Source organism: Triturus cristatus, chromosome 12 (assembly GCF_964204655.1).
Source record: "Triturus cristatus chromosome 12, aTriCri1.1, whole genome shotgun sequence".
Lineage (NCBI taxonomy): Eukaryota > Metazoa > Chordata > Amphibia > Caudata > Salamandridae > Triturus > Triturus cristatus.
In genome coordinates, this window is record NC_140595.1 from 67,669,890 (window position 1) to 67,694,532 (window position 24,643).

The following is a 24,643-nucleotide window of genomic DNA, read 5'->3' on the forward strand; positions in this document are numbered from 1 at the left end:
TACAAGAAGAAGATAAACTCTGCTTCAAACTCCCCCAAGGAACTTTTCTAAATTGTGAAGTCGCTCACCACGACTGGGCAAGTTATTCATTTCTCTCACTCATCTAACGACCGCTGTAATGAACTAGCCTCTTTTTTCAACAATAAAGTTGAAAACCTCATCAACTCACTACACACGAACCCTGTGGGTGGCTCTGAAGAGAGGGAGGCAAGGTCGGACTCGAAAAGCCAACTCGCTAGTCCAGATCAATCAAACCCACCTTGTTCTACAATATTGGGTTATTTCCAGCTAATTGACAAAGATCTTATAAGATTATTATTAGGCAATATTAAGTCTGGCTCTCCACTTGATCCTGCTCGCCCTCAAATCTTACTTCAAGGCGGAGATCCCATCCTCTCTACGATGGCAGACCTTCTTACATGATCACTGAGCACCGGGATAGTCCTTAAGATGTGGAAACATGCCATCGTGAAGCCTCTACTCAAGAAACCTCAACTAGATCCTTTAGTTTTGGGGAATTTCCAACCCATCTCACTATTACCCATTCTGGGTAAAGTGTTAGAAAAACAAGTCAACAGCATCATTTCACAGGTCTTAGAGGAAAACAACATCTTGCACCAGTTACAAATGGTGCTCCGTCCAGGACATAGCACATAGTCAGCCCTCCTAGTCATAACTGACAAATTAAAAATGATACTAGACCAAAGGGGCTCCGCGCCATTCTCCTATTAGACCTAAGTGCGGCCTTTGATACTGTGGACAATAGTATCCTAATTGAGAGACTGGGCGACATCGGGATCCAGGACCAAGCCAAAAAATGGCTCACCTCTTTCCTAATTGAAATTGAAGACCTCTGAGGCGGAAGCCGGAGGTGGTGTAACTCGTGATTTTAAAACTGCTCATTTTCTGATTATTTTACATTTGTTTAAACTTTGTGTCCACTGAGAAACCCACTCTGCATTTGTAAAGTCCTGCAAGCACTTACAGCGGATTTTAGCGCTGTTCCTTGCAGCTGACTTCACGGCCGCCATCGCGAGCGCGAGGCCACGCCCACCCGTTAGGCCACGCCCACCCTCCCAGCCTATTAAAAGCGCTGATTGCAAGCGCGCCTATTGAAATTGAAATTGAAGACCTCTGAGGCGGAAGCCGGAGGTGGTGTAACTCGTGATTTTAAAACTGCTCATTTTCTGATTATTTTACATTTGTTTAAACTTTGTGTCCACTGAGAAACCCACTCTGCATTTGTAAAGTCCTGCAAGCACTTACAGCGGATTTTAGCGCTGTTCCTTGCAGCGGACTTCACGGCCGCCATCGCGAGCGCGAGGCCACGCCCACCCGTTAGGCCACGCCCACCCTCCCAGCCTATTAAAAGCGCTGATTGCAAGCGCGCCTATTGAAATTGAAATTGAAGACCTCTGATGGCGGAAGCCGGAGGTGGTGTAACTCGTGATTTTAAAACTGCTCATTTTCTGATTATTTTACATTTGTTTAAACTTTGTGTCCACTGAGAAACCCACTCTGCATTTGTAAAGTCCTGCAAGCACTTACAGCGGATTTTAGCGCTGCTCCTTGCAGCTTACTTCACGGCCGCCATCACGAGCGCGAGGCCACGCCCACCCGTTAGGCCACGCCCACCCTCCCAGCCTATTAAAAGCGCTGATTGCAAGCGCGCCTATTGAAATTGAAATTGAAGACCTCTGAGGCGGAAGCCGGAGGTGGTGTAACTCGTGATTTTAAAACTGCTCATTTTCTGATTATTTTACATTTGTTTAAACTTTGTGTCCACTGAGAAACCCACTCTGCATTTGTAAAGTCCTGCAAGCACTTACAGCGGATTTTAGCGCTGTTCCTTGCAGCGGACTTCACGGCCGCCATCGCGAGCGCGAGGCCACGCCCACCCGTTAGGCCACGCCCACCCTCCCAGCCTATTAAAAGCGCTGATTGCAAGCGCGCCTATTGAAATTGAAATTGAAGACCTCTGAGGCGGAAGCCGGAGGTGGTGTAACTCGTGATTTTAAAACTGCTCATTTTCTGATTATTTTACATTTGTTTAAACTTTGTGTCCACTGAGAAACCCACTGCATTTGTAAAGTCCTGCAAGCACTTACAGCGGATTTTAGCGCTGTTCCTTGCAGCGGACTTCACGGCCGCCATCGCGAGCGCGAGGCCACGCCCACCCGTTAGGCCACGCCCACCCTCCCAGCCTATTAAAAGCGCTGATTGCAAGCGCGCCTATTGAAATTGAAATTGAAGACCTCTGAGGCGGAAGCCAGAGGTGGTGTAACTCGTGATTTTAAAACTGCTCATTTTCTGATTATTTTACATTTGTTTAAACTTTGTGTCCACTGAGAAACCCACTCTGCATTTGTAAAGTCCTGCAAGCACTTACAGCGGATTTTAGCGCTGTTCCTTGCAGCGGACTTCACGGCCGCCATCGCGAGCGCGAGGCCACGCCCACCCGTTAGGCCACGCCCACCCTTCCTCTCCTTAAATGTGCTTCCTACGCAAGCGCAGCGGACGAGCGCAGCGGGAGCGCCGTCTGCGCGCCGAAGGCGCGCCTAAGGCAAGCCCGTCTGCACCCGTCCGCGGTCGTACGCGGTCCAGGGCCACAACCCCTGCTCCTCCAGATGGCCACATACGGTGGAGCAAGCAGGATCTACTGAACTCTTGCCACAAAATCGACGATTCCTGCAAGCATAGTCTATGTGTGGAAAACGATATGGGTTGCGAACACTGTCACTTCTCATTCGACCTTGGTAAGAATACAACCAACATGTACTATACCATACAATGCGGACTGCTTAACGTACGCTCACTGAGAAAACACAGGCTAGACTTATATGATCTACTTACTGAGAACCAATGGGATCTTGTGTTTCTAACAGAGACATGGCTAGATAATGAGTCTACACCCTACGCCCTTGGGGCAACTCCAGGAGGGTATACAATACATAGACTGGATAGACCCACAGGCAGAGGAGGCGGAATCGCAATTATAGCCCGCGAAAACCTACGATGCCAGCTAGATAGCTCTCCCATCCTGGACAGTGAAGCAGGGAGCTTCACTGTCAAAGTGAATAATAACTACACGCTAAAGGGCATACTAATTTACAGACCCCCAGGCCCCATAGCCAGGTTCGAGGAGAGTTTGGTTGAAGGAATCATGGAAACCGCACTGTGCACTGACAAGTTTCTGGTACTCGGGGATCTCAATCTTCATCTTGATAACCCCTCAGACCACGTCAGTAAGAATTTTGGCCAGGCACTGAAAGCCCTCCAACTTACCCAAATTGTTAGAGGCCCTACCCATCAACAGGGTCATCTGCTGGACCCCATATTTGTTAACTGGGGGGAAGCGGAAGCTATGACCCCAATTCCCATCCCATGGTCGGACCACTATTTGGTCCCTTTTTCCATACGAATCCCGGGAAGCAGACCCCCACAGCCACCAGCTATGTACCACCTCAAACGGAAATGGGCTACATTCTCTCAGTCCAAATTCTGTGCAGAATTAACGAAAGGAGGAAGCCCAGGAGGGAAGGATGCTGATACAGCCAATGCTAACCTCTGCACACGCATTAATCAGGCACTAGACTGCACAGCCCCTTTTCTAAAAACCAAATCTGGGGGACGTATAAACAAAACTGCCCCGTGGTTCAACGCTGAACTAAGAGTTCAGAAAACTGCACTGAAAAGAACCGAAAGAGAATGGCGCAAGACTCTCTCTGAAGAAACCAGAAAGAATTATCTAACCGAGAGACGAATCTACCATGGACTAATCAGAAAGACAAAAACAGCATACTTTACGAATAGGATCAGTAAGGCTGGTAACTCGACGAAAGAGCTGTTTTCACTCTACAAAACTCTTTCAAGCGGAAACCCAGCTATTGCCCCCGCTGACTGCTCGCCAGAATTGTGTGACAAAATCGCAGATTTTTTCTCAGATAAAATAACAAAAATCTACTCAGCATTCCCTACGCAGTCCAAAACTGGGGCAGACTTCGTTGAAAGCCCAAGGGAGTGGGGAGATAAACCTAGACTTATCAACTTTACTACCCCTCCCACGGAAGATCTTTTAAAAATCTGCAGGTCGGTGAAGTCGGGCTCTCCGAGAGACCCTACCACACCCAAACGCCTGACGGATAGTCTGAGGGTACTAGAACCATACATTAGACATGTACTTGATGTATCTTTTACCACCAAGACAGTACCTAGGGAGTGGAAAAAGGCGGTGGTTCTGCCCCTCAGGAAGAAACCTACCATCAGTTTTGAGAAACTTGACAATCTCCGCCCAATTTCACTCCTGCCCTACCTAGCCAAGGTGGCCGAAAAAACGGTCAATAAACAACTAATGGACTTCGTGGAAAAGGCTGCCTTATTGCACGACACCCAATTCGGATTCCGCCCCCGCCACTCTACAGACTCCGCACTGCTTACTGCAGTTGAGACCCTACGTCAGGGGGTAGATGAGGGACACACCATGGCCCTCATCCTATTGGACCTGAGTGCAGCGTTCGACACTGTGGCGCACGACAACTTGCTACAGTGTCTGAACAACGGAGGTATGTCCGAAGCTGCACTCCAATGGTTACAATCCTTCCAGACAGGGAGAAGCTTCCAGGTTCGTCAGGGCGACCACTACTCGAGAAACATAGGTTTGGGTCAGGGCGTCCCCCAGGGTTCGTCCCTGAGCCCAACCTTGTTTAATCTCTATGTCTCTCCAGTGGCTTCAATTGCCGTGAGTCACGGATTGAGCATCGTGTCATACGCCGATGACACGCAGCTGGCTATCTCCCTATCGCGTGCACCCGGTCTTGCGATGGACAGTTTCAGGAACTGCATGCAAGAACTTGCAGCCTGGATGTCCACCAACTGCCTTAAGTTAAACGGCAACAAGACCGAGGTGCTCGTTGTGGGGGGGAACCCATCTGTTTGGTCATCGGCGTGGTGGCCTCCATGTCTGGATGAAGCTCCCATACCCCGCCAGGGAGTAAAAAACCTAGGCGTATTGCTCGATGATGACCTATCTTTTGGACCCCAAATAGACCGAGTTGCAGGCGTCTGTTTTGGTGTCCTAAAAACCATAAGGAAGGTCCTTGACCTCCTTCCTATGTCAGCACGGAAAACACTGGTACATGCCCTTGTGACATCACGCCTAGACTACGGCAACCCACTTTACCTGGGTACCACCTGCAAAGCCATGAATCGCCTTCAGGTAATACAGAACGCGGCAGCCCGTCTCATCCTAAAAATCCCTAAACGATCAGACACCAAAGCCGCTCTCAAAACCCTCCACTGGTTGCCAGTAAAAAGCAGAGTGGAATTCAAAGCCCTCTGTACATGCCACCGCATCCTGGCTAAGAAATCTCCTATTCCACTCCAGAACTTAGTGACAAGGTATACACCTGCGCGCGAGCTGCGCTCCTCATATGAGGGCCTACTTAAGGTTCCTAGGGTCAAAAGAGCCCGTATGGGCGGACGCTCCTTCCGCTATCTGGCAGCGAAAAGCTGGAATTCCCTCCCTGTCCATCTCCGTCTGGATCCATCCGAATCCAGCTTCCGCAAGAACCTAAAAACACACCTGTTCTCTAGATAACGGATCACTGGTCTCCACCTAGCTCAGAGTTCTTCAGTTGCAGCGCGGGGACACGCTTTGGCGTAACCAAGCGCTTTTATAAGCTACCCTTAATAATAAGCGAAAGGTTGTTCCAATGCATGTAATCGGCCAATCTTTCTGATACCTTCTTGGCTCCCCATGGAGTTCCTCAAGGTTCAGCCCTTAGCCTGACCCTCTTTAATGTCTACTTGACCCCTTTAGCACAAATTGTTCAGGAGTTCGGACTCCCCATTGTGTCTTACGCTGATGATACATAATTGGTAGTCTGTGTCGGAGGAAATTAACTCCAATCATCTGCAGCTGGTACCATGCCTGGAAAAAGTAGCCAACTGGATGGCCAACTCCAATTTAAAATTGAATGGCGATAAAACAGATCTAATGTTCTTGGGCAACTGCCCTGGGCCATTGTTGAGGTGCAGCTGGCCAGAGGAGTGGGGTGCCCCCCGATTCCAAAGCCTTCTATAAAAAACCTGGGGATGTTGCTAGACCACAAACTCTAGATTGAAACAAGCTACAAAACTCTCTGCTGTCTGTTTTGCCCTTGATTCGTAAGATCATGATCCTCATCCCAGAACAGGCATGGAGAACAGTGGTCAGAGTCATGTGCAATAAGAGTCCACCCTTGTTAAAAACCATGGTCACCCCTATGTCCCCAATAGATCTCTCAGGTCCTCATCGGACTACCTTATGAACACCTTAAGGATAAAGAGAGCGAGATTGGGAGGGAGATCCTTTTCATACCTTGCCCCAAATCTCTGGAGTTCCATGACTAAGGAACTGAGATTGAGACGAAAGAAGTTTTGGAAAAAAAACTTAAGACGTGGCTATTTCCTTAAAGATCCTTCTCGCACACTGTGCCTTCTCCTGGTAGCACACTGTGCCTTCTCTTGGTAGCGCTAGGAAGCCCTTGGGCAGCCATGCTCTTTATAAATAAGGAAGAGCCCAACACCTAAAGACACCTCTGCACCAATCGCTCCTGGGCCTTGGAGAACAGGACCAAAGGTGTCCCCGAGCATTGCAAGGCCTGAACCCACCTCAGCCTGACTGGCTTCCTAGCCAGAACCGGCAGCATCTTTCTGCTGAGACCGATCCCCATTGAAAAGCATTGGCCTCCTGATGCTGATTTGCTCTCTGCACCCAGCCACCCTTGTGCCGCTGGTGATGATCTGTTGGTGCTGCCTTGGACCTTGCCAAGCACTCACCTTAACTCCTGGAGATTGGTCCTGTAAGTCTATGCACTATACCTGTTTGCAGAACTTCTTCCTTCCATAGGATAACATTGCAGAACTCAAAAATTGCAGCGTCCACTTTTTGAAGTGAAAATAATTTTTATTTAAAAACGTACTTACCAGAACGATTTTTCTCTGATGCCTAAACCTATATAAAGATATTTCCAATGTTTTTAAATAAATTGGTGTGGATATATTCTTGAGTCATGTTGTCATTTATTAATCATTCTGTGTATTGAAATGTCTTACATTCCTCTGTGTTAAGCCCATGGCGGCTCGACCACACTACCCCCTAACAGAGCACTTGGGATTGCATAGCAAGCCCCCTGTTCACTAGTAAGGGAACCCCTGGACTCTTTACACAGTATATCAGATTATTGATATATCACATAATGAGTCAGCTTCCAACACCCTTCACTTGGTGAGTGCCAGTTTCCTTTTAGGCTGCTATTCTAAAGCATGTTGAGACACAGTAGCCCAGGTCTTATCCATGGTTCTATAATAAGTTTGTGTCATCCTTTCACTAGCCAAGCAGGATGGCTGTGATGTAATCAGGTTCACTATTTGGTGTGGGCTGGATTCCACAAACTTTCTTGGTAGAGCTATAGACATCAGTGTGGTCCTTTGCAGGCACGCCAGGATGAGGTCAACTGAATTTTCAGGTGAGGTCCAGGTCAATCTTAAGGACATGCCATTCAACAATTTCCTTCATTTTGGGGACTAAGTAAAATCTGTCCTGGAGCACTTTAAAGATAGTAGGGCTACAGCGCCTTCCCTGGACCTTTCGTCTCCTCCACACGTGTCGCATAAGCAAATTCATGGCTCTGGTAGGGGTCTTGTAGGGGCTTTCTGTGTCGCTAGCAATCCAGCCAGTCCAGCAATCACCCCCAGCCTTTTCTTGGCCAAGGTACCAACAGAAAATCTATACAATAGGGACAGTGTGCAGCCCAGTCTTTAAGTTGGTCATTTTTTTATTTATTATTCCCAGTACTTTTTGGTTCCCAAAAAATTATGGTGGCCTCCATCCTTTTTTTTTTTTAAAGACCTTCACCCTTTCAATGCCTTCCTGTGGAAGGACAAATTCAAGATGCTCACCCTGGCCCAAATTTTGGCTGACCTCGACCCTGGAGAGTGGGTGGTAGTGTTGTTGTGCTCCCCTTTGTCCTCACCAGTGCCACTCTGGTGCTCACTAAAGTGATGGTGTGCATTGCAGCCTGTTGGGCTGTCTGAGTTCCAATCTTCCTCAATGAGTGGCTGCTGAAGGCAGACTCACACAGGCAGTCATTACTTAACTCCAGACTACGGCAATCTTCCTCACTTCATTGAGGTTCATTATAAATGTGCCAAAGTCACACTTGACTCATTTATAGATGCTGCCCTTCATCTCAGCCACTCTGGACACTACAGTTTTGTGCCTTTCTCCGGAAATGATAAGTTCAGGACATTTGGGATAAGACCCCTGTTCAGTCTGGGTCTGTGAGGATAACTCTGAGGCTGCTGTATTTCATGGCTTCCTGCATTCTATTGGTCAAGCATGGTCGGTGGTACATGCGGGGTCTGCAGTGGGATCTGTGGAACCTCTGTGATCACAATCCAATTTCGGAGGAGACTGCAAAAGACCTGTGACGGTGGTTGGGCCAGTGGCAGACACCTCTTCTTATTCCACCCAGAGCTAACAATGGTGACTGACGTGTCACTCCTGGATGTGCTGGCCACTTGAGGAAGGTGGTGATCAGAGGCATCTGGCCTCTGGTGGAGTCCTTGCTTCACATCACCTTTTTTAACTTTGGCCATCCACTTGGTGTTGAAGGCATTCACGACATCCATCAAAGGAAGGCAGGTGCTATAGACACCACTGCCATGTGGTATTGCAATAATCAGAGCGGTGTTGTGGACCTTGAAAGACATGGGGATTTTCCTGGTGAATCACCACCTGATGGGACTTTTAAACACCCGGGTGGTTGAAGTCAACAGGGGCTGCCTAGAGGATCATGAATGGAAGGACTGGGTCCAAGTCATCCTAGTGCCACTGAATTTGGGCCAGGAGAGTGTGGCATCGACAATTCTTTGGTGTGAGCAGCTGTTTTCAAATATGGCTGCCAACTTGGGAGGATCTTCTGTCATGCACCCAGGCCTGCACAATCTTCACCTCCATGCTTGGATATTAAGCAGTAACAGCTGACTTCCTCCAATCTCTCTACCGAGGTTATAAATGTCATCTTGGAAGCCAGGTTATCTGAATTATTGCTTTTTGCGTTATCTCTAGCTGAACAATACGTGCTTGTGGCACAAAAAAAGTTTCCCTGCCAGCTGTTTTGGCCTTTTTCGTTTTGGCAGTTGCTGCATCAGCCTCCCTAAATCATTGTTCTGATGTTTTTCAAGGTTTTGCAACATTTGTTTCCTCCCATTCCCTTTATCATGCATCAGTTGGACCTTAATTTGGTCCTCACCTTCTTGATGTGGGCTCTTTTTAAGCCTCTGCACAGCTGTATGGAACAGCTCCTCACCCTTAAGACAGGGTTCCTTTGTCTCCATAACATTAGCGCAGTGGGATGAGTAAGCAGCAAGACTGCTACATCAACCTGCCATGCACTACTTTCTTTCAAGACAAGATGGTCCTGAGAACCAAGGGCTCTGACCTTTTACATCATTTGTACCAGGGAATATCATGTGACAATCAGTTCCTTATGGCATTCGCTGAAGTGAAGAAGGTCAAGGAAGTGCAGACAAGGACCATCTCTCTGTGGATCATGCTCTGCATTAAAATCTGCTACGCAGTGCCCAAGAAGCAGCCCCAGGAAGGTTTGTGGGCACATTTGACCAGAGTCAAGTCTGCTACAACTCCACTGGTACGCTGAGTGCTTTTTTTCTGGAGTTTTGCCAGACTGCTACGTGGGCGTTATTCAAAATGTTAGCCAAGGACTACTGTCTGAACAGTCTGCTAGGTCCTCCAGGTCTCCTTTGTTTAAGCTAGTTCACAGACCCAGCATCTGAGAGGTACAGCTTTGATACCTATTCAAAAGGTGAGGAATCTACGGTTAAAAGTATCTATCAGAAGAACAAGTTACCTACATCTGGTGATGCTTTTTCTGGTACATATTCTAAACCTATATTTCTCACTGACCCTCACATCCTCCCTGCTTTGTGAACTGGGCTGATACATGCAAAAAGGTCCCAAGTCCAGCAGTCTGAAAACTAGTTAAAGCCAATGTGCTGTTGGGTGCTGCATCTGAGGGCACGGACAGCTTAGAAAGAAACTGCCGTCAGTGTGTGCGAGTGGCAGCTAAATGCTGTTTGGTATGTCACTTCCATGGAACGAGGTCAGGTTAAGCCGCTGGATGCCATCTACGGGTGTGCAGGCGTACTGCGTGAAAAAGGTTTCCAGGTCTGGACTGACACATGGGCAATATTGAAAAGGTGAGGAATCTGCAGTTAGAGTATCCACCAGGAAGGGAGTTACCGAAGGTAAGTAACTTATTCAAGTTGCTGCTGTAGGCAAACTGTTAGTCCAAGCTGTATGTTAACTGCTATACTACTGCGTTTGGGTAGATTAGAAACTTCCTCATAAGTCAGTTTTGAAACTACCATCTGTTCATTATGCGGCCATTTGGGGTTTTTGTCTTTTCAGAAAATATGGTCATATCTCATATCAACATGCTGCTACACTGACAAATACAAATGAGTGTTATCTGTGGTTGCAGAACATCTAGCCACAGGATGTTCGCATTATGTTGGTGACTGCATTGCGGTAAAATCCATGTCTCAGGTCTACCTCCCCACACTCACAAAAGGAAAGTTCATTGTGTCTTTTCTTTTTGACGTCTTTCCTGTGTGTACGATTGTTCCTCAGACAGATGACATCGCTCCCCATCTTCGCATGAAACCTCAAAACCTGGCTCTTCGACAGACCCCCTCCTTGATGGACTGGAACCTGCGAACCCCCTCCCACACCCCCCAGCACCTTGAGACCCTTAAGGGTGAGTAGTCGCACTTAACAAACACCTAATTTGATTTGATTGCTTGCGTTACCGTTTCCCCTGAACTCATTTTTATTTTATGAAGAACAGCATCACTGAAAGTGTTCATGGGAGCATCTTTTTTATATTTTTATTTGATGGAGGATGGATCTAAACTTGAAAACAGAGCCATGGTTGGCTTCTGAGCCACTATACTATGTTGCGGCCATCCTTTCTCTCCCCGTCAAATCCGTGCCTCACCCACTTGGGCATTTTTAAGGCTATAGGAGGTGTGCTTACCTACCACTGATCTAAAATTGTTTCCTTTATGTAGGTCGCTGCTGCTATGAATGCCGACAGAGTTCACCAGAGGCAAGGTGCAGGCAGGGTTAAGCCATCATATCCTCTTCCATGTAAGATGAAGTCATGGTGCATCTTTCCAATCAAATTCATTTTGATCAATAGTTAAAGACCAGTGCGGTCACGCCAGGACGCCATATTCACTCTAACTAAAACCCTTTTAACCCCTTCAGCGCGGCGCGGATTACCGCGCCGTGCTGAAGGTTCTATTGAGTGGGCGGGGCCGTGACGGAGTGGTTCCGTCATGCGCACAACGCAACCGACGCGCATGACGAAACCGCTCCGTCATGCACATTGAAGGGGTTAAGCTTCTACAGATAACATTTCCACCAATGCTAGGCATGTCTCCTTGAATACTGCAGGTCATTAGAGTATTAGGGGCACCGGGTCTTACATCAGTGTCCAAAAGCATACTCTGTCCTTGAGTCTGAGTATGGAGTGGCAAGGTTGCTGAGAGTTACTCTAACCTACCCGGAAGTCACATCTAGCAAGGTGTTTCCTATGATGAGTAAGGAAGTGAAACTGTTCTGGTCTTCAACACTCGTTCAATTTCTTCTATTCCTTGGTAGGCTTCCACGATTTCAAATACTTTCTAAAATAGATGTAGAATGTAATTCAAGGTCTACCAAATAAACAGATCAATAATAATACAGAATAAAACTTTAAATGGGGGCTTCCTCCTGCAGATTCAACACTTTTGTATCATCCCAGACACTACATTGGATATGGATTTGTATGTTTTTTTTAAAGGAATTGATGCACTATTGCGCTAGACAGTGCCACGGTGCAGCCTCTTGCTGCATGTTCGTTATCATCCAGCACGTAGTACAATGATGATCCATAAAGGTGCCCTGTGACATTGGTTCCACTTTACCACTCGTGCCATAGAAGGTGCGTATCCGAAGCTTTCACCAGTAAAGAAGCATTTTCACCACATTTTCAAATTATTTTTTTCATCATAAAGATTTAGGTCCTTGACTGTAGACCATGTCTCCTGCCAAAACATCTGGATTTATGCCAGGGTCAAAATTTACAAAATATCCAAATGCTAGAGTAGGGCGCACACCCCAACAAACCAATTCATATTACTCTTCATGCCTGGCATCAGGGGCCCTTGTGTTTCAAACTTTTTTTTGGTCATCATTGTAAAAAACTTTGAATCCAGTTCCTGATTTGTATTTTGTGTTATTTAGAGCGTGTCATACCCCACTCTGGCTTTTGAATAGTTGTACCTAGCGGGGACAAAGTCTGTATATTGGGGCTGAGCTTAGCGATCATAGATTTGTGCAATTTGCTGTAAAATTGAATGGTTTTCAGACCAGCCTTGCTGCACTGCTACATTCCTCGGAAAAGTTACAACTACAGAAAATGCACACCATGAATTGCACAAAAACGTGTAACTGTTTACCTATCTCCTACAAGTACTTTATATACACATAAATCTTTCTCATTGACCGCTCTTTCAATATTTTATTTTTTCCATAAATCTGCCAGGCACCAACAGCAGAGCTGTCTTTGTTTTGAAAAATTCTGACATCTAAAGCCTTAGATCTGGTTGCATTGACCCTGAACAAAATAAACATATCCTAGATCAATCAAGAGTTGCCCAACATCGCTCCAAGAGTCAGTAAGGAGTTTGGAACTTCTCACTTTAAGCCAGGCCCCTTTGTTTATAGTAAGAGATAATCTTAATCTGATTAAGTTTAGCTTACTTTTAAAGTGAGTTTCATGTTGCATTTTCATACTGAAGGTTTATGTATGCTGTTTGAATATGTTTGTTTTTGATGGCTGCTTGTTGACTTAAAAGCTTGTCATGGTCATTCGCAATAATCAAACATGTTTCTTTGCTATAATTTGAGCCCCTTGTGACTCCACTCAACTATAACAGCATACAACTCTATTTGAAAGACTTCTCCACTTCAGTCTCTTACGCATTCAACACTGCCTGCACCTCATCCGGTCCTGGATGTCCCGCACCCATCTGAAGATCAACCTACCACAACAGGATTCTTACTACTCTGCAAGAAAAACAAGTGTCAAATAGTTCACACCTGGCTCAGCAACATGAACCTGGATGGATTTGAAGCCCAACTCTGTCTTTAACATGTGTCACTCTGGTTCACCTTGGGCACTGACCTCACCTTCATGGAATACATTGTCAAGAAAACCTGCTATCTACTCTCTACTGAAGAAAGTGAGACCATTCTTCCTAGAATGCAACTTCAGAACTGCCAATTAGGTTCTGTACACTTGCATCTGGTTGGTGGCAACACCTTGCCCCTTGGCCTCCCAGACTCCACACTGGCATCTCCCAAGCCACAGCATGCCACTTCCAGGGCATCAAGAAATTTGAGAATGATTATCCCCATCCTGATAGACTCAACTGGCTGCACTTATCAACCACTATTATCTTCATAATAGGTTGCATGATCTACAAAGCCATCGTAACCGGCACCCCTGCTTATCTAGCTACCAAGCTCACACATCTGTAGGATCTTGGCAGATCCACAATCAAGGTACCATGACCTTTGTCAAGAAGAAGTTTGAAAAAGAATACAAAATCAAGCCAATGAACGTTGTGACCCTAGAATCTGAAACTGTATCCCAGTGTCCATCAGGACCTTCCAATCCAGATTATTAAAGAGCTGAAGACACATTTCTTTAAAGAACGCTCCATCACAACAAAGCAGCAGGCCACCTCAGCTCTCAGAGCCCAGCTTCCCTTCCTGTCACTCATTCACTTTGTCCTTACCCATGACGTTGCACAATTCTCTGTTGACTATTGGCTAAGTTTGCAATATACAAATAGAACGTACATATTAAAAAAAAAACACTGGTGGGTGCAAATCTGTGAACTATACTGAAAAGGTGCATAGGCTCTGAGATCACTTCAGTACCAAACAAAATGGTAACATTGAGCTCTAGAAATACTAATAAGATAACACTAGATTCCACCACAGGTCTGACCTCCGGTGGACCTTAATAGACATCATTGCATTTCTGAAATGCTTTCTTCAAGAAAGGGGAAAAAGGTCCTGATCCCTTACTAGCCGGATATTAAGCATAAATCCTTTTTGTGCTGGTTCTTGCCCATAACAGGGGGAGAGACCCCTATCCCCCTAATTAGAGCAGAGTTTTGTAGGTTTGTCTGGGCAAGATTATTTGTCTTATTTTTTGTGGAAGAAATTCCAGTTCTATACAAGTTAATCCAAAGGTGAGTAATCATTTATTGGCACTCTGTTCATAAGAGTGGGTACAAGGACAGAGAAAAGGTGGCACTGCCAACACGTGTTTCGTCCCCTACATGGCCACCCGGCCTGGGGCTTCCTCAGGGCTGTACATATAGGGTGTAATAGAACAAATTTAATAACATTCAGTGAGAGTTGTGAGCATGTAGCAAGAAAGTGCGTTAGACAGGTGGTGCGGGATTTATTGGACGTTAAGAAGAGTAAAGAAAAGGGGGAAGAAAAGGATGAAAAGGATAAAGGTTTAGGAGCGGAAGACGTATAGTTTACATCAGAGTGTTAGTGAGGACGCAAGAAAGACAGTTAGGGTGAGGATAGATGTAAGTTAGTGGTCGGATGAGGGTTTGTATAGAGAAGGCAAGAAGCAAGTGGGGGCAGGACCAAGATTTGAAAGCGGATATGGAGTTTGGGAAAAGGTGAGGTTTTAGGATGTAAATAGGAATGGAATTTTCGTTAGTCATATACGTAAGTTCAAGTCATATTAGGTGGTATACATATAAATTGTAATCCGTGAAGACACATAGATGTTAATTGGATTACAAAATTTAGGTTATTATGAAAGCACGTCATGCCGACAGTAAGTACATGGATATGTGGTCAGGGTAGAGCATAGTGGGGATGGAGAATAAAGGGTAAGAAGTGGAAGGTTAGCGGGAAAAAGAAAGGAGAGGAGACATTACACATACAGTTTATCAGACATATCATTGTTGGAAACAAAAATAAAAGGAAATCATATGGTCACGTTTAAGAGAGGAGAAACAATGTTGTGTACAGAACGATTTTCAAACGAACATGAAAATAACAATAACATAATCCATAATGACCCATAGCAATCCACGCATTCGAGAGAGAAATTGAATGATTTTGAGCAAATATCAGGGAAAAAAAAGGGAAAAAAGAAGATAGGGTAGCAGTAACCACATTGCGCGCAAGAGATTCATATGGTCACGTTTAGATGAGGAGAAAAAACAATGTTGTGTACGATTTTCAAACGAACGTGAAAATAACAGTAGCATAGAAATTGCGCGCGTAGGTAAGTCGATTCATAATGGGCCATAGCAAATCACGCATTCGAGAGAGAAATTAATAATTTGAACAAATATCAGGGAAATAAGGAACCACATAGCGCGCAAGAGATTAATTTTTAAACAAGCAGATAAGATTACAAAAGAAAAGGAGATGTATAAATACTGTAAATATACGTTTATAGGTGAAATGCTATGTGTTCTTACCTTATTTTGATTTGTCCCGACAGGACATAGATTTAAGAAGAATTAATCAGCATATATGAGATTGTGTTTAGTACCTTTTATTCAAAAGTATGAATACATATAAAATTAAGAATGAACAAACCATGAAAATAAAGCAAGCACAATTACACTGATAATTCTATTGCTATCTTGTCTTTAAACATTTCATTAACGAATTAAAATGTATCTGCACAGGACCATAAATATGTTTAGTAATAGTAAGAGGGTCTTAGAAGGCTGTAGAAAGGGGCAGAGTCCCACAAGATGAACCACCGAACACATCAACATCTAAGTGCCTTTATATCTATCTATCTATCTATCTATCTATCTATCTATCTATCTATCTATCTATCTATCTATCTATCTATCTATCTATCTATCTATCTATCTCTCTATCTCTCTATCTCTATATCTATAGATATATATATATATCACCATAAACTCCCTCTTCACGGACAGAGCAGAGGCCACACAGAGGAGAACCGGGGAAACACTTTAATTATGGCCAATGCATTTCGGCCTGACGGCCTTCCTCAGTGCCCAAGCAGTGTTCAGGAGGTTTCACAGTCCCAATTGTTATGAGTCCCGCTCCGTTGTTATTGGACAACGTCAGCTCCACCCCCAAACAGGTGTGTTTGCTCACGGATAGTAGCTCACGGGCTTAGAGTGAACTACTGGTCCCAGAATGCTGTTGGCTTTCAGGTAGGTGAAGCAGGGGGGTATTATGATACCAAAATGATCGTACTGCGTGCTGGACAATCAAAGGTACTTCTGAAACCAATGTCCTGCTGTGATGTCTGTCAAGCGCTTCCCTGGGTCCCCAAACCGCATCAACCTCCGTGCCTTGGAATCCATCCGGCGGGGGCAGGTATGGCCATGCATCCCGCCCAGTGTGAAGTGAAATATATATATATAACATCGAAGCAGGTTGACGAATGGGCTGATGCATCGAATTTGGGCATCCCGAAACAAACACATCGCTGTGGCAAGGTGCGATCATTGAAGTGGGCACCCCCTCCTCCCATCACTGAATGGAAGTTTACAACAAAGTATAACCATCTCAAAGAAAATACCACCAGGGTATTCCAATAGCGGTGCACACTCAAAGATGGCAGCCATGACCAATGAGGAGGAACTGCTTGCAAGTGCAGTCCTCCCTCGCTGAAATTGTGCGGGAGGAGCCCAATGTTAGCCTTTAAAGACACTGAAAATGCCAGAGATTCCTTTACTCCGAACAGCATTTGAAAAAGTCGGATTGACGAAACGCGTCATGCTGGGTGAAATAAAGGTTTTCCAGACCCAAGAGTGCTCCGTGTATGTTCTCTGATGTGGGACATTGTTGATTGATCATTTATAGCGTGCATGCCACTTGCACGAAGGAAAGCACCCGTCACGTAAGGAGTTCAGTAGCACGAGTGGCATTTGTTTGGATATATATATATATACATACATATATTCTTCCGATGTTCTTGTGTGTGTTTGGTAGGATGAACCATCCTTACCTTTAAGAATAATAACAAGAAGGACCTGTAACTATCCCGATTTCAATATAGGTAACTTACACTAGTAATGTCACTGTTGTTAACCATTGTTATTTACCCTTCTCCTCCAAACTTTGGAGAGCATTAACCCTGTGATATTTTTCTCTATAGCGGTTCGAATAGCAGCCTCATACTGAATCTGGATTTATTTTATGATTATGTGCACTAAAAATTGCTTAACCAATTTTCTGTTTACCTGAATTATATTTGCTTTTTTAAATTAAATTCACTATAGTCTAAAAATGAAGGACTTCTAAATGCTTTTAATTGTGCCTCCTTTTCTTTGGTTAACTTTTGTTTAAATTACCTGAGGAATTCAGCACTCTTCATTTTTAGATGTGCCCGCTTCCTGACACCTCTCCAAATTGGTGCTCGAGGAAGCAGTCTTCCACAGTTCTAAACCTCACACCTTTAAAAAAAAAAAAAAAACGATATGAGAACTGACTAAGTGCTCCGAAATCTTCCAAAACTTCCTAATGGTCTCCGCAACCACCAAAGGCCTGTATCTATTGCCGCACAGTGAATTGTCAATCTAAAAGTGAGTAGTTAACAAACTCTGCAACGCTAGAGCCTTTGAAGATTTCTAATCTCACACACTACAAATACCAGGAGTTTATAATCCAAGCGCGACTCCTGTATACGTTCCCCCCCTCCGTGCGCTAGTCTCCGGGTACTTCATCTATTTCAGAATTAAACTCAAGATTCTACATGCACACATGTGGCTCTATATGCAAGTCCACCAGCCCAAAAACATATTTTGCCATCTCCTAGACCAACTACAGGAAGAGAAGGTCCAGTACCCATTGTATATACTGGAGTCAATGTCTGATTTAATGTTTTGTCAGTTTCCATGAGAGTTACACATAGATTAGGTACCACCCAAAGAGGCGGACTTTCATCCTTTCAAAAGTGCATGAATGGGGAGTCTTGACAGCTCTGGGATGGTTGGGGGGGGCCTGAAGCATAAAGGATCAACACATTTATCTTCTGGAGGTTTTTCTGGTTTCTCAAACGGCGAACCGCAAGTATGTCAAGATTCAATATATAGAAACGTTTTGCGGGATCATTACATCAAGAACATAAGCTGATCTTCACAATACGCAAGTTCCTATCTGAGTGCTACAGACGCTGTTCCATCTTTTGGTATGCATTGCATCCATTATATTTCTAGTTAGAAGTCATTACTCTGAATTGCAATTGTCATTAGGGCCCAGAGTTTTACTCGTCCAAGTCATACAAAACATCGGCTTACTCCTGGTGCAACCGTAATAAATTCCAATGATAGTGGGCTCTACAGTGGGATAATTTTAGGTTTATCCATACTCCTTACTCAAGATGTTTATAGTGATTGGCTGCTGCACTGATGACGTCACATAGAAACATATGACTTGCAAGTAGGTGTGTCTATGTTTAATCGCGAAGGCAGACTCCAGACATCGAAAAGGAGGATTAATCATTCCAGAGAGGAGTGGACTACTAGTCGCAGATGTTTAGGAGAATACACCGGTGCTACTGAAGAGCACGTGGTCTGCATCCATTTCACATATGTATCTGAATGTTTTCATACATTGATCATCATTCCATGAATTCAGACTTCCAGTCTGCTCTGTTGTGGCACAGTCTTCTCTATAATAGTTATCTGGCTGTCCCTGTTTCCAAAACCTGTTTAGAAACAAAATGGGACAATAAAAATAAATGTAATATCATTTATAAGTCTTGCATATGTTACTATTGTGACAAGCATTAGATTAACAATACAACACTCCTTATGGTAACACTGATTAGTGAGTTTCAGCGCAAATATAATATGTATCATACTTAAGTTAAAAACACGAACGTTTTTTCACAAAATAGTAATTACCTTTTTTTTTTTTTAAAGATCACTTAATATTGCAGCTCATATGTTTCTAAGAGTTGAAAAGGACAGATATTGCTGTTGCCAAATTTAATTGTATCAGTTTGCTGAGTTCGGAAAGATTGAAGAATTGCTCTTGGAGGAATTGAAATCCTGGTCTTCAAATCACAAAGATGCGTTGAGTGCTGAACTCCTTGAGACATCTTTATGGTGAAACGATTGAACAAAACATCTGTACCCCTGACAGATTATGGATTCAAAGTATAGAAAAAGGTAAATATTTATGTAATAATAGATAACTTGCTTAGATTTCACCTTCATTCATTGTCCATTTCAATTTTCTTATTCTCTGATTGAGCAGGAGGATGGAGTATGGAACATATTAGCACTTCATGACTGCATTATCCCTAGACTGAAATGATGTAGTTTTGGGAGAACTTGCATTAGCTGAGAAGTAAGCATGACTTTCCTGCTCACTGTCCTCTCAGCAGTCAGTAGCTAAGTGTGATGATGGGGACTGGAGATCGGGTGGAGTAGAAATGCCATGACTTAGGGTTTCATGAGGTGATTGTGCTTCCACCCTCCCCCGCAGACCCCTTATATGTGGATGATTGTCAGTAAAATGCTACTCGCACAAACGCTGGAGTGAGTAGGCCAACACTTTACCTCAGAAAGAAGACAGCCCCTGTAGTATAGTGATAAAAGACAGCTCGTATTGTGAGCAGTACCATGCGCAATAACAGTGTTGGGTAACAAACTACCCAGCATAGGACTATACCGAAGAGCACAGATGAATTCCCTCTATGAGAAAGAAAAATATTAACCAACTAGGAAGAATGTACAGAGTCACTATACACTCCAGGTGGGACATACAAATGGACTGTCTTTATACTTGAACAGTGGACCACAGAGATGGCTTGAGGTGCTAAGATGCAAATGATGGCAGTAGGAAAGAAGGAGAGCTTCGGCAGCCAAACAGTGGTTGCTAGAGGATGGCTTGAGAGGGAACCTCAGTTAATGACAATGGAACAGATGACCAAGGTGGAAGGACTTGGGTAGGTTGCCAGCAAGACACTGCCTCTGCAATGAAGCAGTTGTTCGTTGTTTGTGGTGGGGAAAGTATTCAGTGAATCATGAAAATGAGAACAGCAAATATTATTGCAGCCATCTCTTCAAAAATTTAATTTTATAGGTGCCATCTCTGCTAAGATCTCTATGGGTTACCATCTTGGCTTGTCCTCCTTCATTAAGTGTGCCCTAGACCCTACAGGGTGGATAACTAGTTACCAGTCAATAGACGGAGAAATTACATTTTGTTTGGGTTCTACCTTTCACAGATGCAGAAAGAGGACATTTCTTATGGTCATTCTAAAGTTAGTAGCATGAGATGTAGGGCTGCATGCCCTGGCAGTGTGTATGGAAGCAGGTGGACTCCAGTCTGCAGGCTGAAGAGGATGCAGTGGCTTAAAGTCTAGGCCCTTTTTAGGCATCTCTTTGACAGCAGAGTTATCATTGCCCTGAATGTCCAAAAGCCTTTTCCTTCACCCCGAAAGTGGGCCTACCTGTACCCAGTGTGCTGGCACGAGAGCCAACAGGTAGGTTGCCTTATCTGTACACTGGTTATTTGAGCTGGAGCTACCAGGAACCTTGGTCTATCGTTATCCTAGGTACAAAAGGGGAAGCTAGCATGGACTGCGGAACTGGTACTAGACCAGACCACGTTAGACCCCAAACAATGGAGAAGGTTGGCAGAAACGTCAAGGCTGGCAGAAACGTCAAGGCTGAATCAAACTAGCTCCATCCAAGAACAATGCTGCAAAGTTCCTGGAACCAAGTGGAAGAACATACCAAAGGTATTACTGCACCACGTAGACTGTCTGCTGCTGTCTGGCCCTGAAGACCTCTGAGTTTGGAAGTCCTACTGTCCTGGAAAGAATTGCTGCTGATCTTTGGGCTGGGAAGGTCGGACTGATTCCAGACACCCCCAACGTGTATGTCAGCCTGTATACCAGCTAGCTCACAGTGCCACTAGAAACTCCTCTTACCAAGGAGAGAATAGTTCTTGGCAACTATCGAACATGACAACCCTGATCCCTCAGGGCAGTGGAAACAGTTGAATACTTTTCGCTCAGTCACTCGTGCTCACTTTGCCTCAGAGAGATACACAGAATAAACGATATGGACGTTTTTCAATAAGCATTTTATTGAACATTTGTCATTCTAGTGTAAAATAGGTGTGCTTAAACAACCGCTAGAGAGAAACAGATATAAATGATTAGAAGCACTAAAAAGGTAAACGGATGGCAGGTTTCTACCATCTTGCTATAACCATGAATACAGGCAATTATGTAAAATACATGAGAATAAAATGCGTACTCCTACAATGCTACACTAACTAGATGTACCAAAATGTACCTAGAATATGTGTAGGTGTTAAGCCAAGAATCCCTCTAGGATAAAGTCAACCCCATAACCGGAAGTGAGAGACTGTGGGACCCCGTCTTGGTCACCCCGCAAGGGATGTTCAGACCACTGCGAGCTTGAGTGTCTGCATGCAGGAACCTCAGCGTCTCGCATCAGTGTGTCGGCATGGAAGTCTTGATCTCCTCTGACTATCTCAGCAAGATCTGATGTGTATATACCCGAAGGTATGCCCAGGGGTTCTACCTTGCTGTGCCACTGTCGGACTTAGGATGACATCGGGAATGAACCTTGTACATAGTTATCGTGCAGGAGATGGTAGTCCTGCTGAGTTTCCAAGAATCCAAGGATACTCATGCATAATGTATGAGGCTATTGTTCAGGGAAAACCCCATGTTCTGTAACTAGGTAAAGGGTCAGTCCTAGCAGCCCGTTATGTATGTAGTTTAGGGGCCAATATAGGTGAAAGGTTGGGATGTTACCCGAGCCTATATTGGGGTACCTATATGGAATATAACACCCACTCCTCATCCAACTGAACAACATAATCTAATTCTAACATACTACCTGTCTAGGTACTGATACTGGTACGCAAACATATGTAGTAAAAACCATAGTTCTGCTAAAAAATGTAAAAAAAATGTTTAGAAACTCCAAAAAGTGCTAAAGAGAAAAATGTCACTCAAGCAAGAGCTCTAATGTGTCTGTATATATAGTTCGAACACCTACAAGCATCGGAAAGCCATGCAGGTTATAAAAAGTGTGAATTGTTTTGGATTTTCAATTTTGAGTTTGTTTAAAAAAGGCTGAATTTTCCGAGCACACGACAAGCCAAATGTTTGTGTCCTGGCTGGTAGACACAACATCGCTGTTGCCTGCCTCCGCAGGCGACGATCCCTATAACACCTCTAGAAGAGCCTTTTCATCTGGGATCCAGCCCGAACGGATCAATATTTCAGAAACATCTTATGGCCGTCTTTTTTAGGGCCCTGCTTGCATTTGGTGTCTTTGATAGCCCAGGTTGGGGCAGCCATGCTCTATATAAATGCAGATAACAAAACGTGAAAATAATTAAACAATAGACTCCACTCCCAATCCTTGTACTGGCTCACAGCAAGACACCACAGAACAACCTATTTATTAGGTGTCATTGAAGAGATGTACACGTTTGAGGTTTGCACCACCTACTCCTCTTGGACCTCTCGGCTGCCTTTGGCACGGTTGGCCATGACACTCTGCTACTAAGACTCTACGAAGTCGGCATAGAGGGGACTGCTTTAGACTGGATCACGTCCTACCTTCGGAACAGAACGAATGTCGTCCATACCCCACCTTTCTCATCCAAACCGTACTCCACAAAAGCTGGGGTCCCTCAAGGCTCTATCATCTCGCCCATGCTTTTCAACATCTACATGAAGTCATTACCGATACTGATCAATTAATTTCACCTCAAGTGCTATAACTATGCAGATGACACGCAAATACTCCATCAACTGGAATGGCCCAAAGACATTGGAAACTCGCCAATTTTCAGTTGTCTCAGAGCTGTGGATCAATGGATGATGTGGAGCCATCTCAAATTGAATGCTTCAAAAACAGAAATAATCATGTGTGGCGATTGGAAACATTAAGACCCGCTTGCCGCCTGGCCTGATGAACTGGGATCACTGCCTAAAGTATCAAAGGAAGTAAGAAACCTCGGAATGACCATGGACTCCAAGCTGTTGATGAATGCCCAAGTGGGCAAACTAGCAAGATCAAGCTTTGTTACTATAAAAACTCTGCGATGAGTCTTCCCCCCATTTGGGATTTCCACACAAGGTCCAAGCTAACATCTCCCTTGTTCTGTCGAAACTCAATTACGCCAATAGCCTCTACCACAGATCACCTTTAACGACTATGAAAAGACTACCGCGGATTCAGAACTCGGCTGCCAGACTACTCTTGCATATCAAACCACAAGACCACATCTCCCCTGCCTTGAAAGCCATGCATTGGTTACCGGTTGCCAGAAGTTTCATGTTCAAGCTGCTTTGTATCGCCCACAAAGCGATACATGGAATGGTACCGCGCTTATAAGCGCCATACGCAAACAGATATACAACATATCCCTCTGTATTTTCCTTCCTGCACAAAAATAATTCTGCCTGTAACACTTGCGCTCGGTGCGCCAGCGCAGGGAAAGAACAGGAATGTGCACTAGCTTAGTAGATATGACACATTCCTGCTGTCTCCCTGTCACACAGCGCAACAAGTTGCCTTGCTGCGTTGCGTGACTTTATAGTAAATCAAGGCCCTAGTTTCATGGCTTTTCTGCTACAGGTCTTTGTTTGTTTATATGTAATTACATTGGATGCAAAAAACTGTGATGTAAAGATTTTTTGACATTGTTAATTGAAAGAGAACCAAAAAAATGAGATATTACTGGCAATCCTGTGTGTCGCGATCCGACACGCAAAGAAGGCAAGGCAGAGACACATACACCAAAGGCTCCTTCCCTCTATGCATGGACAGCGGTATGAAAGGTATGGTAGCCCGCTGCACTACATTACCCAGAAAGCAGCGGGGCATCACAGTGCAAAACGGAACCATCCTCATAGGCATGCCTTCTATATAAGCGCTTCCGGTGCAAGGGAAGGCGCTTGACAATCTTGTTCCGAGCTTAGAGAAGAGCGGACGCTTTCCTTCCCGCTGGACGGATTTTGTAGCCGATATTTCCTTTGTTTATCCGTAGAGGATTGCTCGCAGAGGACTTTGCAAGACCTGGGAGACATTCGTGTGCTGCGGAGTATTTCAACGCGCCTGTCGACAATCACCTGCTGAGCCGTTATTGGAGACGAGCCAAAGACTACCAAGAACCCGTAATACACTCGAGTGTGTATTTCCCCCTCGCCCCCTGATGGCGTTTTCACGTCTCCCAGCAGGGCGGCGTGCAGGTACCGTGTCTATATCGAAAGAGAGAGAAGTGCCGGAGTACTCCTCTCAAGTGCTTATCCTGCTTATTATTTCTATGTTTCAAATTGTGTTTGTGCGCGCTACTCTCATACCGCGCATTCACGGAGCAGAACCCCGGTGGCTTCCTGAACCGGTTGGGGCTGCATTTATTACACACACTGCTGGCAAGGACAGCAAAAGAAACCTTTTGTGTGTCCACTCTTGCCTGCTGTGA

At 44.8% G+C, this 24,643-nt stretch overlaps 1 protein-coding gene across 1 annotated transcript in view; it reads right to left on the reverse strand.

The window, feature by feature from the left end:
• Positions 1 to 15,700: 15,700 nt before the first annotated feature.
• LOC146772510 (uncharacterized) overlaps positions 15,701 to 24,643 on the reverse strand; it is a 41,718-nt gene continuing 32,775 nt past the window's right edge. The window contains exon 6 of the mRNA XM_085638017.1: positions 15,701 to 18,860. Within this exon, the coding sequence (XP_085494143.1) occupies positions 18,689 to 18,860 (172 nt within the window). The 3' untranslated portion in view covers positions 15,701 to 18,688. The remainder of the gene's footprint in view (positions 18,861 to 24,643) is intronic.